Below are 17,876 nucleotides of genomic sequence, written 5' to 3'. Positions count from 1 at the left end.
GCGGCTGCGATTATGACGGAACTGCGCGCTGTTGAGCGCCAGAGAAGGGAGCAGCAAGGCTAAGCGACGCCTCCACTTGTGTGAAGCATTGCTTCGCGGCCGTACCACACTTGTCGGGCTCGCATAGTCATGTCACCTTATTGTAAATAGTTAAGTAAAGTAGATCAATTAAATAAATGGAATTTAAAAAAAAAAAAAAAAAAAGGGCAATCAGAACCATAAGTGGTTGGCTAAACCAGGCAGGACTTGAACTTGACGAGTACAAGACGGAAGTAAAAAAGTTAAGATGGCGAGGATAACCGTAAGAGCATCCTGCATCATCTCAAAAAGAGCCATAAGGTACCTGGAAGTCATGCTAGACACCCGGCTATCATTCAGAGAGCATCTACCAGAGACACACCGGAAGGCACTCGGCGTCGGTTTGGCGTTATCTCGCATGTTGTTAAACAATAGAGGCCCGAAGTCGACGAGCAGGTCATTTCATCATCAAATTTGTCAATCCTATACGAAGCGCTGATGTTGGTTCAGGCAACGAGCAACAACAGCTAAATCACGGACATAGAGTCTAACTTTAGGCTTGGAGCTCTGCGGGTCAGTTCGGTTCTTCGCACAGTCTCCACAGAGGCTATTCTGATAATCAGAGTCATACCACCCGTCAAACTGTCAGCGATGGAAGCCAGTATAAACTACAAGGAGAGGAAGGTCAAACCATAAGACGTCATGGCAGCCAGGAGCGGGCTGAGTTCCATATGCCTGGAGAGCTGGACACAACGACTAATCTCTAACCTTAAGACATGGAGGCATGGGGAACCTACGGTCGCATTGCACAGGTTCTCAGTACCTACATCGCTTTGGCCACGAGGAAGACGAGCTATGCTATGGCGTAGAAGAGAACGCGGAGCACGTCCTGACCATATGCGTCGGATTTCAAGAAGCCCACAGACGGACAGAAGGCATCCTTGGGGTGCCCATCACAGTTGAAGGCGTAGTACCAGCTATGCTGGATTGCCAATAAAACCAGACGGCGATTCGCAGCCTTGCGACAGAAATCGCAACAGAACTGAGGCGACTGAAATGTATCCGAAACGAGCGGTCGTAACAGGCTAGACAGCCTTTGGAAGCACTGCTTCTCAGTAGTCCCGCAAGTCTGGTTTATATATGGTCATAATAGCGGACTTTTACGGTACATCCGCACGCATTTTCAATGAAAATTGCCTCAAAAACAAATTAAACTGTGGTTTCAAGTTCAAGTTGCGCAACACTTTCGAAAAGTCTGCTCTTCTGTTTGAAGCAAGGAAGCGAAGGATGTGGGCCTCTAATGTTCGCCAAAAGAAAGTAAAGATAGAAGCATTCGTTTTGGCGGATGAACTGGATGAACTGTGTATATTCGTCCGCGGGCATCAGTCTAATAGACATCAAAGAAGCCAGGAACAGCGTCACCTCTCTTCCGGAGTTGAAAATTCCTTGATGCAGCGTTCCATGTTTAAAAGCGTGGCATTTCCGAATAGAGTAAAGTCCTTGCAAACGGATCGATTTCGCATGTCGAAAACAAATTTGTCAATGTTGTTGCTGGTGGTCGTTCTGCTCTTTGCGCTGCATTTTCGTCCGTAAACTACACACGCTGTCCGTTCCCCAAGTGAACTGCCAAATGTACGACAGTCGGGGGACGTTCATGGATTGAAAACAGACTCCGAATTTCCATCTACAACTCACGTAACTCACGTGCAAGTTGAAATTTCGTCCCCTCATCGTTTGCATTTGGACCGGCCATGCCAAACACCGCCAAGTCGCTCTCTTTGTTGACATATTTGCAATCGTATTTGATGGAGTTGCAGTAATCAACATTTAAGTGGGTTGAGAACATTTTCGACAAAAGCGGACAGTATAGACAGTATGGTTATCGATAACGACATCATCTGCTTTCACTTTCATCACGATTGATCTGCCGTTGTCATTTGGAGAACGACGCAGATACAATGGATATCCATTCCACTGATTGTGTCGTTCACCAACGGACGGGAAAAACGCTTTGTTCAATTCCCGTTTTCCATACACGGAGAGTCCGGGTTGTGGACTCCGCAAGGGCCATGGATCATGTTTGTTGTAACAATGGAATGGAACTTCGGATCAGTTTCTGGATCTGGTATTTCGGCAGAAATGATCGAATCAATATGATCTGGTCGAGTCTTGCGAACATCCAAAGCAAAATGTGTGCATTTGATAAATCGCGCTTCTGCCATTAAATCGAGTAAATCGAGCAACGAATTTCGCCAAAAACCTTTTCCTTAACAATGTAACACATGAGTACTCTGATCTTTTCTTTGAATACTCGTGTAGTGTTATCATGTCGATCGCTGGATGTTTGTCCTGTCAGCAACAGATTCGTAATTTCGGGCCATATCAGATTGCAAGTGAACGTGATGAATAAATCCGGACGTCCGTAATTCCGCACGTACGTCATCGCATCTTGAGCGTATTCAAACAACCTATGCTGGCGGCGTTTCCTTCTGTAGCGATGGTGTCACGCAAGAGGATGTACTCTTCTGATCGCAACTTCGACTGATTATAGCGAATCCGTTTCGACCTTTACGTACATGTCGACGCAGTACTGTTGAAACAACCGGCGATATCTCAACAGATGATTGTCAACCTCTTGCCGAATCATCAATCGATACGCATAAAAATGTATTGCGCTGACCTTCTTATTCGTTTCTTCTCCTGAAATATGAATTTATCCAACTTAGTTGTAGAATGAAAAAAATAACTAATTACTTTTAAAGAACCCTTTTGTTGCATTGACCATCTTTATATTCAAGTGATAGCCATCCTCTCCACGACAGATCATAAATGGGATTTGAAGTGAATCGTATGACCGATGAGTCTCGTATACTCGTTGCAATTGTCCGCCATCCACTGCAACTTCATTGATATCTATCATAGCTATAACTATAGTTGGAGCATTGAATTGCCTTGCATGGCCTACAGCTGGTCTTTTGTCTATTCTGATAATGATTTTGTGGTAGTCAGAATACATTGTATCTAATGCGGTTTTGAACAATCTGACCAATTCATTATGCTCATGCAGAAGAGTTTGCAATTGGTGTATCATTTCACGTTTAGTGCAGTAAAAATTGCACAACGCCTATCTAGTGATGGACACTTTTCGCGCTATTTAACACCGCAGCACACTGGGCAAAACAGCCAATCTAGCGGAATTAAAGTCACATTTTGAAATGTGACAAACTCAAAATGTTTTTGTTGGATTCAACTACCAACACACTAGTTAGGCAGCCGATAGTTTTTAAAAAATTATGCTTTCGATATTCGGTCAGCTGTGACCATTTAAAGTGAACATATGTTTTCGTAGGTACAACATCAAATTTTCCCGCTATTTTTTAAACTCCAAACTTTTTGCTAGCAAATTACTTAAAATGTATTGTTTTTCATATTTGTTTTGGTGTTTATTGATTTCAACATACATATGTACTAATTAAAAAAAATTAGTGTGTTAACTTTGCGTATCGTCATGTAAGATTGGAGACATACATACTTAACATTGGCAAGAAGCTCCTTTTTGACATTCGTGGATTGTAACTTGCCAAATTCGACCGGATTCGACCGAATTCTATTAATTCATTTGGCTATGTCAAATGCAAAGAGGCATGGCATTGTACGAGCCAATTGTACGGTCATCCATAAGTATGACTTAATGTGAATCTATATAGAAACTGTGTTGATGTAAACTGCTTCTGTGATAATGTTACCTGTGATAATAGTTTTTCATGTGTAACTGAGTCAGATGTCCTCGAATCAATGTTAAAAATTAAGTCAAATGCCACTGGTATTGATGATATAAATCCAAAATTTATAAAATTGTTTTTGCCAAAAATACTGCCATTCATAACCCACTTATACAACACAGCACTGCTGAAGGAGGCGGGGGAAGCAACTGAAAATTAATTTCTTCGTTCTGGCTATAATTATGATCCGATCTGATTCAGATTCGGCAATCTCTATGATACTGCGTTTTTAGTTTTATCGTATCTTTAAAATTGTGCCTGCCACAGATTTTTGTTCTTTGTGTGGGCGGAAGGGGGCGGGGTGAAATTTTGAAATACACTTGTAGCAGTGTAATATCACATGAGTCTGGAAACCAAATTTGGTTGCCCTAGCTCTTATAGTCTCTGAGATCCAGGCACGGCACTCAACAAGACGGACGGACGGACATGGCTATATCGACTCGGCTATTGATGCTGATCAAGAATATATATACTTTATGGTTTTGATAGATTTGGGTATTTAAACATGATTTTTTTCAATGTCAGATATTTTTTTTTATTGAAAGCTCGTATTTATTTTTTGAGCTTTTTTCAGACTCAGCTCCTCTCTTTTTCACATTACTTAAGTATCTTAAAATTGGTTGTAATGAACTTTACCATACTTAAAAGCCAAACACTTTCTGATTTCAGCTTACCGTTTGGGGCATATTAAGCTTTTAAATGATTTTTGTGCGGTATATATCCTGTGTCCTTTATTTTGTTGTGTTTACCAACTCACCAAAAATCACATTTTAGCGTTTTACCGTATCTGGCCCACTAAGCCAGTGTTCCGCAAAGCGTGTGCCGCGGCACACTGGTGTACCGTGGTAATCGGCTGGTGTGCCGCGGTAAAAGTCAAAATATTAAATAGGAATACAGAGAATATAGTTAATTTATTATTCAACAGTTTATTTTGAATCCAAATTATATTAAGAACATGACTTTAAATAAGAACAATTTTTATTAGGGTATTCATGTCAATAAGTAATGATATTTGAAATACATACGTATCCAAGCATGCATAAGTATGCATGTATGTATGTGTGCTCAGCAAACGAGCTGCCTGATATTTTGATTACCGCAACCAGGGCTGGGGCACGAAAATACTTTTGGTATTTAAGCTGTTATTTAATATTTAAATAAATATATATTACTAAGAAATTAAATATTAAGATTAATACAGAGAACATAATTATTGTATTATCCAACCAAGCAATCGCAAAAGCTTCTTCTGAAAAGAAGAAAAGGCATTAATATATTATGTTTTCGGCTCGGAAAACTTGTGCTATGCACAAGTACACACACATATGCATGTAAGGTGCGCGAAAGAAGTCACCTTACAATGCTTGTTATCTGCTGTAAAATCTTCTATGCTGCGTTTTATCTATTTCTTTTTGGGCATAAATTCGTACAAAAAGCTCACCTTTATGGCAACAAGAAAATGCAGTACAAAATAGAGTTAGGTTCCGTTATAATTAAAAAAAAGCTCATGCGCCTCTTAATGCAGAACGAAATAATTGAGCTTACATTAGTAGTCAATGACATCTTAAAAGTGCATCAGAGCTCCAAATTCATTGATTTTTTTTTGCGTTTTAGCTTAAAACCAAATTTAAAGTGAGTTTATTGTTATAATGTGGTGTTTCATGTTTAAAACTAGATTATTTTCAATAGAATGTCTCAAAGCCGATATCTTTCCAATGAAGAGCGTATAAAAATGGTATGCTATCATGAAATTGGGATGCCACTACAGCAAATCGCTAGCAAAATGAACATAAGCTATTATACTGTCCAAAAATTTTTGAAAGATCCAGAAAACCACGGAAAAAAACCTCGATCGGGTCGCCCACCATTACTGCAAGAGCGTGACAAGCGCCGTATTAAAAGCATAGCGGTTAAAGAAAACCACAGCGCAGCCCAAATTTGCCACGAACTGGCTCTCCCAATATCAAAGCGTCGAGTGCAAGAAATTTTGAGGGCAGATCTAAACGTTTCATACGAAAAAAAACTAGTCAAATGTCAGCTACTTGCTCGACATAAACTTGCCCGCATTGAATTTGCACAAAATCACAAGTTTTGGGACTTGGAGTGGCAAAATATTATATTCAGTGATGAAAAAAATTCAATTTAGATGGTCCAGATCAGAGATGGGCACGCCGTGGCTCTTTCAGCTCCCGCGGCTCTTTCCAAAATGTTTTTCGGGAGGCGCCAGCAAGTCGGCTTAGACGGTCGTCGCTCGCGTTCAGCGATCCGTGAATTTTTACAAAAACAATGCCACAGAATTTTGGCGTCAAAGAGACGGCAAAAATGCTTCGAAGGTGCGATCTCGAGATTGCAACAACACATCATGTGTCCTGGGCTACGTGCATGAAAATGACGACGGGGGTTTTTTTTTCTGTCTGGCTCTTTCCGTTAGTTTTCGTGCCCATCACTGGTCCTGATGGATACCAATACTATTATAGGGATGTTAGGGCTCCAAAGCAGGTGAAAATTTCTAGAAATTTTCAAGCAGGGTAACTAATGGTGTGGGCTGCATTTGGCTTTGCTGGAAAGAGTCCAATATGTTTCGTTACCCACAAAATGAACTCGGAGAAATATGTTCAACTATTGGACGAAATTCTTGTTGATTTTGCGGAAGCGCATTATGGAGATTCCTGGATTTTTCAACAGGATAATGCCACGATCCACGTGTAAAAGTACACAAAAACATATTTTGAAGACCGAAAAATTCCGCTTTTAAAATGGCCAGCAAAAAGCCCTGATCTCAACCCTATTGAAAACCTTTGGGGCATACTTTCTGCCACATGCACGGAAGACAATTTACCACAGTACGAGAGTTGAAAGAGGCAATAGTAAAGGAGTGGGCGAAATTGGATATATCCTTACTCCAAAAATTGATCCTTTCAATGCCAGGACGCATTACAAAGGTTTTAAATAGCAAAGGAGGCCACATTTAGGCAATTGAATACCCTTTACGAATTTTATATATAAGTAAATTTAAGAAAATACCATTCTAATTAAATTATAAGTTCACTTATTTCGTTCCGGAAAATATTCATTTAATTAATTAAAAATATTTCAAATGTATACAAAACTTTCTTTGGCCTTTTTATACCCGTACTCAAAAAAGAGTTAAGGGGTATATTAGATTTGTGGTAAAAGTGGATGTGTGCAACGCAGAGAAGGAAACGTTTCCGACCCCATAAAGTATATATATTCTTGATCAGCATCAATAGCCGAGTCTATATAGCCATGTCCGTCTGTCCGTCCGTCTGTCCGTCTGTCCGTCTGTCCGTCTGTCCGTCCGTCCGTCTTGATGAGCGCCTGGATCTCAGAGACTATAAGAGCTAGAGAAACCAAATTTGGTTTCCAGACTCATGTGATATCACACTGCTACAAGTGTATTTCAAAATTTCGCCCCGCCCCCTTCCGCCCACACAAAGGACGAAAATCTGTGGCAGGCACAGTTTTAAAGATATGATAAAACTAAAAACGCAGTATCGTAGAAAATGCCCATATCTACCAGATTGCCGAATCTGAATCAGATCGGATCATAATTATAGCCAGAATGAAGAAATTAATTTTCAGTTGCTTCCCCTCCCCCTCCCGCCGTCGACAACGCATCTCATTTTCCTTCTCGCTCGCACATTCTGCCGCGTTCAGTGCGCGAGCAACCCCTAGCGGAGGAGATGTAGAATATGAATGGAACATGTAAAATCTACATGTTAGATGTAGAATATACATTGTAGATGTAGATGTAGATATCATATGTAGCAAAAAAATGTAAAATGTAAAATTTTTTTTTTTTTTTAAAATTCTTAAAAATCATAAGCTCAAAAATGTATATACTGACTGAGTACGGGTATAAGTAGAGTCGCGTCCCCAGAAGCGACTCACACGTTCCTTCTCGTTTGACTTGTTATTTTGTTGACTTTAATATAAAATTAAAGAAATTTAAAAATTTGGAAATTTTAAAATTTTATAAGTGTTTTTATGTTTGTAAGGTGACTTCTTTCGCGCACCTTACTTGCAGGTTCTTTGCGTGCTCAAACATGCAAGCGAATTCTAAATATTTTTCCAGATTTGTACTCAGTTTTGAACTCGTGCGAACAAAAAGCGTGGATATAGTCTCATATTAATCGTAATAGACTTTTTAATAACAAATAAATTGCCAATAATACGTTTTTATAATGCAAAAATGTTTTAAACGTACCGCAAGTTTGTCCAGTGAAACTAATATATAGCCAGAAGAAGTAGAGTCAACGAAAAAAAAACTTAAGTTTGTGTATCGCAAAAATGATGAATTGTTGTCTGTCCTACAATAAGTTGTTAAAATTGTCAATTACATCAAGTCGCGACCGCTGAACTCTCATCTGTTTAATGCAGTCTGTCAGGAAATGGGAACAGATCATCGGTCACTTCTTTTTCATACAGAAGTACGATGGCTTTCTCGGGGAAAAGTTCTATCTCGGATTTACGAGCCTAAAAATTAGACCCAGACGTCTACATCTACATCTACATCTACAATGTATATTTTACATCTCACATATAGATTATAGATGTACCATTTATATTCTACATCTCCTCCGCTAGGGGTTGCTCGCGCACTGAACGCGGCAGAGTGTGCGAGCGAGAAAGAGATTGGTAGCTGGTCTCTGTCAGGAGGGGGCGGAAGAACCAACAGAAAATTAATTTCTTCATTCTAGCTATAATTATGATCCGATCTAATTCAGATTCGGCAATCTGGTAGATATGGGCATTCTCTACGATACTGCGCTTCTAGTTTTATCGTATCTTTCAAAATGTGCCTGCCACAGATTTTCGTCCTTTGGCGGGGCGGAAAGAGGCGGGACGAAATTTTGAAATAAACTTGTAGCAGTGTGATATCACATGAGTCTGGAAATTAAATTTGGTTGCCCTAGCTCTTATAGTCTTTGAGATCCAGGCGTCAAACAAGACGGACAGACGGTCAGACAGACATGGCTCTATCGACTCGGCTATTGATGCTGATCAAGAATATATATACTTTATGGGGTCGGAAACGTTTCCTTCTCTGCGTTACACACATCCACTTTCACCAAAAATCTAATATACCCCTTTTTGAGTACGGGTATAATGAGTACACACTGCTTTCAAAACGGGCTGTTGCGACTATATTACCATTTGCCACAACGTACTTATGCGAACTTGGATTTTCAACTCTCACTACAATCAAATCGAAAAAAAAAAACGCCTGAGAACGATAAATGAGGAGATGCGAGCAGCCCTATCTACGATTTGCTCCAAATTTTCATCGCCTGTGCTCAGTTAAACAGGCTCACATTTCTCACTGAACATGTATAATTTTTTTGACATTTTTGAATTTTACATGTAGTAAAACTGGAATTATATATCAAGCTAGCACAGCCGCGCGCTTCGCTGCTTACTAAATGCATTTAGAAAAGTAAAAACTTTTTTTTTATGTATCTGGACGTTTATATGCAATGACTGCACCATCAAGTGGGCCATACGACACCAATCAGAAGCCTGTTACGCGCGGAACCCAGGCAGAAACGCAGCCCCTTCTCTTGCCCAACCGACCGAGGGGCGCTGCTGCATGCCGCGCGACGCGGGTTACCGAACCGATCGCGAACATGCAGGAAAGGTAGGGGTAAGACTAATATTCGAAGAAAAACACAACTAAAAGAGCTAAACATGCAAAGATAGCGAAGAAATAGTACTAATTACCGGAAAGGTATGTTTGTTTTAGTGATTTATGAAGAGGAAGGGAATTAGTAGTGGATATTATACGGTAGAGGGAATTTTAAAAGAAATCTACGAGGGTAAGATGGCAGTCTCACACGTGCATCCCAGGTAAGGCCACGCAGAGCCAAGAGTAAATAGTTTTTCTGGACTGATTCTATATGGTCCTGGTGTACTTTGTACTGGGGGCACCATACACAAGAGCCGTACTCTAAAATCGAACGAACAAGCGAGATAAAGAGAGTCTTCGTTATACAGGTGTCGTCAAATTCCTTTGACCACCTCTTTATAAACCCAAGCACGCCCATGGCCTTATTTATTTATTTTACCATGGTAGAAATGTGTTCAGAAATCTTTAACTTGGGGTCTAGTTTAACACCAAGATGATCATCAACCAAGGTAATTCTCTCAAGAAAACCGCAAGGCTGTAAGGAGCCAAAAAGGGGCTGGAGCGATGAAATGTCATTACTTTGCATTTCGAGGCATTTAGGTGTAACATATTTGCACAACACCATGACTGAAAGTTATTGAGATCGGATTGCAAGCGAGAGTGAAATGAAATGTCCTTATACTGGACACAAAGTTTAACATCATCCGCATACATGAGTGTTCGAGAGTTTGTTAATACTGGCAGGTTATTAATAAAGAGTTTGAAAAGTAGGGGGACTAGATGGCTGCCCTGTGGTACTCCAGAAGTAACCATAACAGGTGAAGAGAAGGAGTTTTGGAAGAGGACTCTTCGAGACCTAGAATGAAGGTAGCTACAAATCCATCTCAAAGATGGCTGTCACGTTTATCTGAGAGCGTTGCTAGCAAGAATGTCCAGAGTTGAGGCAAGAATTCAATCGAGAAAAGAAAATGGAAAATAGCACCAATACAAACAAAGATACTAAGAATATATATACTATAAATTTGTAGAAAACGAGAAGGAACGTGTGAGTCGCTTCTAGGGACGCGACTCTACTTATACCGGTACTCAGTCAGTATATACATTTTTGAGCATATGATTTTTTTTGAATTTTAGAAAAAAAAAAAATTTTACATTTTACATTTTTTTGCTACATCTGTTATCTACATCTACATATATTATGTATATTCTACATCTAATAGTAGATTATATATGTACCATTTAGATTCTACATCTCCTCCGTTAGGGGTTGCTCGCGCACTGAACGCGGCAGAGTGTGCGAGCGAGAAAGAGAATCAGAAGCGTCAGCAGCGCTGGAGAAGGAGAGGGAACCAACAGAAAATTAATTTCTTCATTCTGGCTATGATTATGATCCGATCTGATTCAGATTAGGCAATCTGGTAGATATGGGCATTTTCTACGATACTGCGCTTTTAGTTTTATCGTATCTTTAAAAATGTTCCTGCCACAGATTTTCGTTCTTTGTGTGGGCGGAAGGGGGCGGGGCGAAATTTTGAAATACACTTGTAGCAGTGTGATATCACATAAGTCTGGAAACCAAATTTGGTTGCCCTAGCTCTTATAGTCTCTGAGATCTAGGCGCTCAACAAGACGGACAGACAGACAGACAGACAGACGGATAGACAGACAGACGGACAGACAGACATGGCTATATCGACTCGGCTATTGATGCTGATCAAGAATATATATACTTCCTTCTCTGCGTTACACACATCCACTTTTACCACAAATCTAATATACCCCTTAACTCTTTTTTGAGTACGGGTATAAAAATCTGTGTGCAATCGGCTATGTCCGCAACGCGTGCACCAAATTGCATGTTTTTTTTTAAATGATGATGTGACATGGTTTGCACAAACAAATTTGTACTTTTCTATAAGTAATATCCTCAAGAATTAAAAATTAATCAACAAAATCTTAAATTTGGTCTAAAAGGGTCTGTTTGAACGCCTATTTCATTTTATTTTTCCGCAACGCGGGATCTACCATCTCTACTTCCCAAGATGGGACACCTACTGCTGACTGTCCACCGTAACCAATGTCCACTGTACTGGACATGACAAGACAAGGAAGGATAGACAAGGAAGGAAGACAAGGAGAGAGAGAGATAGGGATCGACATATAGCAGGAATATTTAAAAGAGCAATGACAGAATAAAGCATTACTTTTAAAACTAAAACGATACAGATGTACAGATTTGTTTCGGAAGAGTTGTGTTTATTATTTGTCATAGCAAATAACGGTAATAATACGCTCCCATAAATGGTTTACAGAATCGAATGATTTACTGAAATCAGTGTAAATAACAACCGTCTGCAAGTTACCTTGGAACCCTTTAATGATAAAAGAGGTAAACTCTAATAAATTTGTGGTTGTTTATCGTCGCTTTATAAATCCGTTCTTAGATGGAGATATAAGTGATTTGCAGAGATGTTGCAAGTGCGGAGTTAAAATTTTTTCACAAATTTTAGGAATATCGGATAACTTAGATATGTATACCTCTATAATTATTTGCATCAGACTTGCTTCTTTTCTTATGGAGCGGAATAATAAAAGATTTCTTTCAGATTGGGGGGAAGCATGAAAAGTTAATGGATAGCGTGAATGCTTTAAGCTGGGATCCACACAGAGCTTCGGCGAAGTACCTGAGTACACAGCCGGGAACTCCGTCAGGACCTGGCTTAACTACATAGTCGAAGATCATGAAGCCGTGAGCTTTCATTTAACAAGGGGCTGGAAATGCCGTTCGACCTTGGTAAACTGTATGGATACGGCAGCGATCGTTGCCCTTGGAGTAGCAAACGTAATCAACTGCTGCACTTAAAGAGTGGTCGGAGTAAGTTTTTCGGATGCTGGCGGACACAAGGCAGTCGGCACTTGCAAGTCGCGCGGAGTTGACTTCTTGCACCTCGGAGAATCTGCCAGCAGCTGTTAACTGCTGAACTGAGGGTCCTTGGCCAAGAGCCGATCATATTGCTGTTTAAAGCCCAGCTCTTTGAAGCCATTCCGCGACTGCCTCATGAACGAACGCATGTCGTTTTCCACAGCACGGCATTCCTCACACCTATAATGCAGGCAGTTGTTTTGGGAAATGGCATCTCCTACACAGTCCGAGATCCCTACACATTTTGCGTGCACTACGCTTTCGCAAAGCCATATTGGGCTGGTCATGGGTGATATGCTTCTTGGAGGTTTTTTTGGCACAGCCGACAGCAAAATCCATAATAATAAGTATTCTAATTATACCCGTACTCAAAAAAGAGTTAAGGGGTATATTAGATTTGTGGTAAAAGTGGATGTGTGTAACGCAGAGAAGGAAGTATATATATTCTTGATCAGCATCAATAGCCGAGTCGATATAGCCATGTCTGTCTGTCCGTCTGTCTGTCTATCCGTCTGTCTGTCTGTCTGTCCGTCTTGTTGAGCGCCTAGATCTCAGAGACTATAAGAGCTAGGGCAACCAAATTTGGTTTCCAGACTTATGTGATATCACACTGCTACAAGTGTATTTCAAAATTTCGCCCCGCCCCCTTCCGCCCACACAAAGAACGAAAATCTGTGGCAGGCACATTTTTAAAGATACGATAAAACTAAAAACGCAGTATCATAGAGAATTCCCATATCTACCAGATTGCTGAATCTGAATCAGATCGGATTATAAATTTAGCCAGAATAAAGAAATTAATTTTCTGTTGGTTCCTCCGTCTACTTCAGCCAGAGATCCGCTACACTATCTCTTTCTCGCTTGCACACTCTGCCGCGTTCAGTGCGCGAACAACCCCTAGCGGAGGAGATGTAGAATATACATAGTAGATGTAGATAACAGATGTAGCAAAGAAATGTAAAATGTAAAATTTTTTTATTTTTTTTTTTTTTTAATTCTAAAAAATCATAAGCTCAAAAATGTATATACTGACTGAGTACGGGTATAAGTAGAGTCGCGTCCCCAGAAGCGACTCACACGTTCCTTCTCGTTTTTTTCGCGAAAAAAAAAGTTTAAAACAATTAGCAATCAGACCAACGTGCATAGCAAATGCTTAAAGCGATGCTTAAAGCGAAATCGGAAAAACTGAGATGAGAGAGGAGAGTGGTTATACAGCTTATAAGTGAGAGCGTTACTCTACAGAAAGTTACGAGAGCGAGAGAAAAAGAACAGTTATTGAGATATAGGTGATAGAGAGAGAGTGATAGACGGCAATAGCTACGACAAAGACTGCTACAACTGTATTTCAAATACCCCACGGATTATGGGCCTTACACTACTACACAAACGACCAAAGAGGAGGTGAAGAAAACTAATGGACCACGCTTAGAACTGTATGCAGCAGGTCTCGACAGTGCATTGTACAGTCTGAAGCAGCCGGTTCAAGAGAAAAAGAATCGCGGATACCAGGACTGATACGGTCGCCTGCAATGACTTTTGATGCGCTAATTTTTCCACAAATGTCACGTGGTTTAATGAATGGTTTAACACTTTTGAAGCATATTATTACCGTATTATTACCGTTATTTGCTATGACAAATAATAAACACAACTCTTCCGAAACACATCTGTACATCTATATCGTTTTAGTGTTAAAAGTAATGCTTTATTCTGTCTTTGCTCTTTTAAATATTCCTGCTATATTTCGATCCCTAACTCTCTCCCTCCTTGTCTTCCTTCCTTCTCTATCCTTCCTTGTCTTCCTTCCTTGTCTTGTCATGTCCAGTACAGTGGACATTGGTTACGGTGGACAGTCAGCAGTAGGTGTGCCATCTTGCGAAGTAGAGATGGTAGATCCCGCGTTGCGGAGAAATAAAATGAAATAGGCGTAGCACTAGCTGCGCGCTTGACGGCAATTATTATGGTTCGCGTTTGATGATAATTTGAGCAGCGATGCGATGGGTTAACAACTGAAAATTAATTTTATTATTTTGACTATAACATTAATCCGATCTGATCCAGATTCGGCAATCTGGTAGATATGGTCATTCTCTATAGTCTCTAAGAACAAGACTGAAAAACGGACGGACGGACATGGCTATAGTATATCGACTCGGCTACTGATGCTGATCAAGAAAAAATATACTTTATGGGGTCGGAAACCTTTCCTTCTCTGCGTTACACCCAGCCACTTTTATTAGAAATACAATATACCCCATAACTCTTCGAGTACGGGTATAAAAATCTCGCACGCTGGAAGACATACATAGCAAACTGGATTTAACAGCATCTGATGGAAGGATCTTAACCTACTGTCATGGTGTAATAAAAGTAGTTAGCTGTTGCAATTTTTAAAATTTATTACATTCATTTACAAAATGAACGACGCCGAAGTCGGGTGTGTACGGTAATACGGTATATGAGTAAGTGTTGCGTATTAGCATAGTTTTAATAGTGTGTTACACAAACGTCAAGAAGGTTATCTAAAATATCATCGCTGCGTCCGAACTCAGCGGTGATAGGCAGGTAATGAAACGGCTCATCAATGCTATCCATTAGGGGTCGAAAATTTGTGTAGTCGTAATTTATAGTAATGCTACTTGGATGTACAGGACTACAGATATCAGATGTTATTAAAGTTCCATCTAGTTCCTCATGAACATCTAAATTTGCTGATGTGGAAGCAAGCACTGGTGTTATATTAGACGCAATGTTTACGCTTTCATTAAACGTGGGAATGTCGTCCTCACTGTATATCTGATGAAATAGAGACTTAGATAATACCGTTAGAATTCAAAGATATGTACATACAGCAATAGTCTTACCATGCTAGTACTTCCTAATTTGTCAGTTATAAGGCAATTCAAACCATTTGACTCGTCGATAATTTCCGTAGTGCTAATAATAATTGTGCCAAGCTCAAATTGTTGCTGACAAATGTCTTCGTCAGCAATGGTTGTCATTGGGACCATATTAGATCGAAATGAGGTAGTAACCATATCATCCACATGAGAAATAGGACCAGTAGATAACGAAAGGCCTACTTCGGTCAGTGTAAAAGATGACGACCCAAGATTCTTCGGTTCCTTCATTTCTGTTAAGGCATTTGGTTGAGGCATTTTACAACTTCTTCTGTAAGTATTTTGAATGGATTCCCCATGCTGTATTGGTTCCAGTTGAGTATATTCGCCCGAAACGCTTTGAATATTGGGGTGAGGGTTATTCCAGTGCGCCCAGCTTCTTTTTGGAGTTTGATTTATTTTTTTATGTGACAACTTTCGATTTCGTATGCGCTTCCTTTCACATTTTTTTGGGTCCACTCCCAGTTCCCAGTAACCACCTTTCCCTTTCTCCTCTCGTTTTCGATTACGAAAGCAGTGGTGAAGCGACAAGTTGTGCCGAATCGAGTTCTAAATGACAATTTCTATTATTATATTTCAGATTCCTACATAACTATGTCAATTACATATTACAACTTACATTCCACCTTTTTCGCACTCGAAAAAATGCAAACTTGGATTCAATCCATGCACATATTTGCTGCAAAGTGACCCGTCCATTTACTAGCATTGCCATTCCAATTATATGTGAATAGTTGAATGGTGGCTTTTCCGTCACGTCTGTTTCATACTTTGATGCAAACTTTTCATATTCTGACAAATCTCTAGAAAAGAAACAAAAGTAAAAAAAAATAAAGAAAATAAAATAAATATGGGATGAGTGTCGCATTACTCACCGTTTAATTTTGTTAATAAAGATTTCATATCGCTCTGCTGGAGTAGGGCGCTTCGGTAATGGTGAGGGTGGTAGCATTTTGAACTCGGAAAGTATATTCGACTTAGAGACAGGTTTTTTTTTTAGCGAGTTCTCTTCGAAGTAAATCTGTTTAATTTGTTCATTTTGAGTTCGGAAATGTATCCCTTGTGTTATTGCTTTCGAATTCGCATTTGTATTAAAATCGTCCTCGGTGATTGTGTCAATTGTTTTCGGCCATGTTAAGTTTTGATTTCGCAAGAGCCAGTTGAGATTTGTTAACTCGCGCTCTTCATCAGAGTCGTCTTGTTTTTGCACTCTAGTGCTGCATTTCATAAGAGCATTGCTCTTTCTTTGATATGTTAACATTGTGTACCTGTGTGAGCTTATTGATCTCAGTTAATATTAACCCAACCTCAAAATATGGATTTTGTATCCGAGCGTATATACGCATATACTTTTCACCATTTTATAATACCCTTTTTGCAAGTGTACACAAATTCAAGACAGCTTTAGGACGACAATGTTAGTAGTTTGACTATTTGTTTGCCAAAAAAAAATCTCAAAACCTATAGTTCATTACTTGTATAGATTAAAATAATGAATTAACCGTAATTTATTGAATTCTATCGTATTCTCCAAGAACACCATTAGCTACACCTTTATACAATTTGGAGTAAATCGAATATTCACTCATCGGCATTAAATGGATTCTATTTTTTTCTAATAGCATGAAATGCGCGGTTATTTTCACGGTGGCAAGTTTGTTTATCAATTTCAAATAACCAGAAAACCCTAAATGTTTTCTTGGAACTGCTCCTTTGTTTCTTCTATGTAAGGACAACGATGTTGTGATTGGCTCTCGCGAACTTCTATGGAACAACATGATTGGGGCCAAGGAAGAAGTTGCGATGAGTAAGCGAACTGGGGTGAAGAAGTCCCTGCGCCATTTTGAAATTAGAATTCCGAGTATACTGGTATGTATTTATGTACATATGGGCAACACGCGAGTGAGTCATGAAAGTATGAGGGAAGTAATTTTTATTTGGTCCAAATAACATGTATAAGGATGTAAGTCTGTTGTATCCACCGCTTGAATTGTTGCAAAAACATATTAATTTGGTAGCACATAATTTTACTGAAGATCTAAAGATACATGTACTATACATATATACATTCATATACGTGTATAAATATGTAAATAATATCTTTATTCACTAAACAGTAATGAATGTTCGAGTCTAGTATGACATCATACTCGTATCACCTAGTTTTGTTTTTATTCAATATACATTTTGTTTATTATTTGACCAAGTACTTTTAACGGCTGCGACGAGTTAATTTTATTTAACTGTTTCGAACGGACAGCTAGAACTGTACTGCATTGGTTGTCGTTGCCTTTACACCTGTATATCCACTTAATGGTCTACAACCAACCCTCTTTTTTCTACTATATTGGGAAAAATTGGTAGGTGTTATTGCTTGGCCACGGCCACATACAAAGGGGCAAAGTGGACGGTAGCTCAGGTGTTTCCTTTCTGCAAAACTCAGTTTAGTTTTAATACCCCAGGCTCAACATAGCGAGTTGTACGTTATACCGCAGTCTAACGTCTCCGAGTGCTTAAACTATGCCGACAATTACCGACCGACCATCGACCAACGTCCACGAACTATTTGATTACCCAAAGGTCGCAGCAGCAACCCCGTTTTCACC

General features: G+C 39.6%; 1 protein-coding gene across 5 annotated transcripts; it reads right to left on the bottom strand.

Moving 5' to 3' along the window:
• Positions 1-14,746: 14,746 nt before the first annotated feature.
• LOC111070808 (forkhead box protein I1c) lies at positions 14,747-17,527 on the bottom strand. Of its 5 annotated transcripts, none has more exons than XM_022361764.2 (5): positions 17,430-17,527; positions 16,146-16,538; positions 15,890-16,073; positions 15,235-15,819; positions 14,747-15,181 (listed from the first exon to the last, which is right to left on the bottom strand). In XM_022361764.2, the coding sequence occupies exons 2-5, from the start codon at positions 16,529-16,531 to the stop codon at positions 14,858-14,860; spliced, it is 1,479 nt and encodes a 492-aa protein (XP_022217456.1). In that variant the 5' UTR covers positions 16,532-16,538; positions 17,430-17,527; the 3' UTR covers positions 14,747-14,857. The 5 variants fall into 5 exon arrangements, with proteins under 5 accessions (XP_022217456.1, XP_022217459.1, XP_022217458.1 ...); XM_022361767.2 differs by having other exon boundaries at positions 16,146-16,547; positions 17,455-17,527; XM_022361766.2 differs by having other exon boundaries at positions 16,146-16,547; positions 17,430-17,524.
• Between the last annotated feature and the right edge of the window lie 349 nt (positions 17,528-17,876).

The sequence above is a fragment of the Drosophila obscura genome, unplaced genomic scaffold, assembly GCF_018151105.1.
Source record: "Drosophila obscura isolate BZ-5 IFL unplaced genomic scaffold, ASM1815110v1 contig_187, whole genome shotgun sequence".
NCBI classification, from domain to species: Eukaryota; Metazoa; Arthropoda; class Insecta; order Diptera; family Drosophilidae; genus Drosophila; species Drosophila obscura.
Note: the sequence above shows the minus strand (reverse complement) of the source record. Positions and strands in the feature narration are given on the sequence as shown.

Coding starts and splice junctions, on each gene's coding strand:
- LOC111070808 (XM_022361762.2), bottom strand. Junction 16,074..16,145: donor TTTATTAACAAAATTAAACG/GTGAGTAATGCG, acceptor TTTCTTTTCTAG/AGATTTGTCAGAATATGAAA. Junction 15,182..15,234: donor AATTAGGAAGTACTAGCATG/GTAAGACTATTG, acceptor GTATTATCTAAG/TCTCTATTTCATCAGATATA.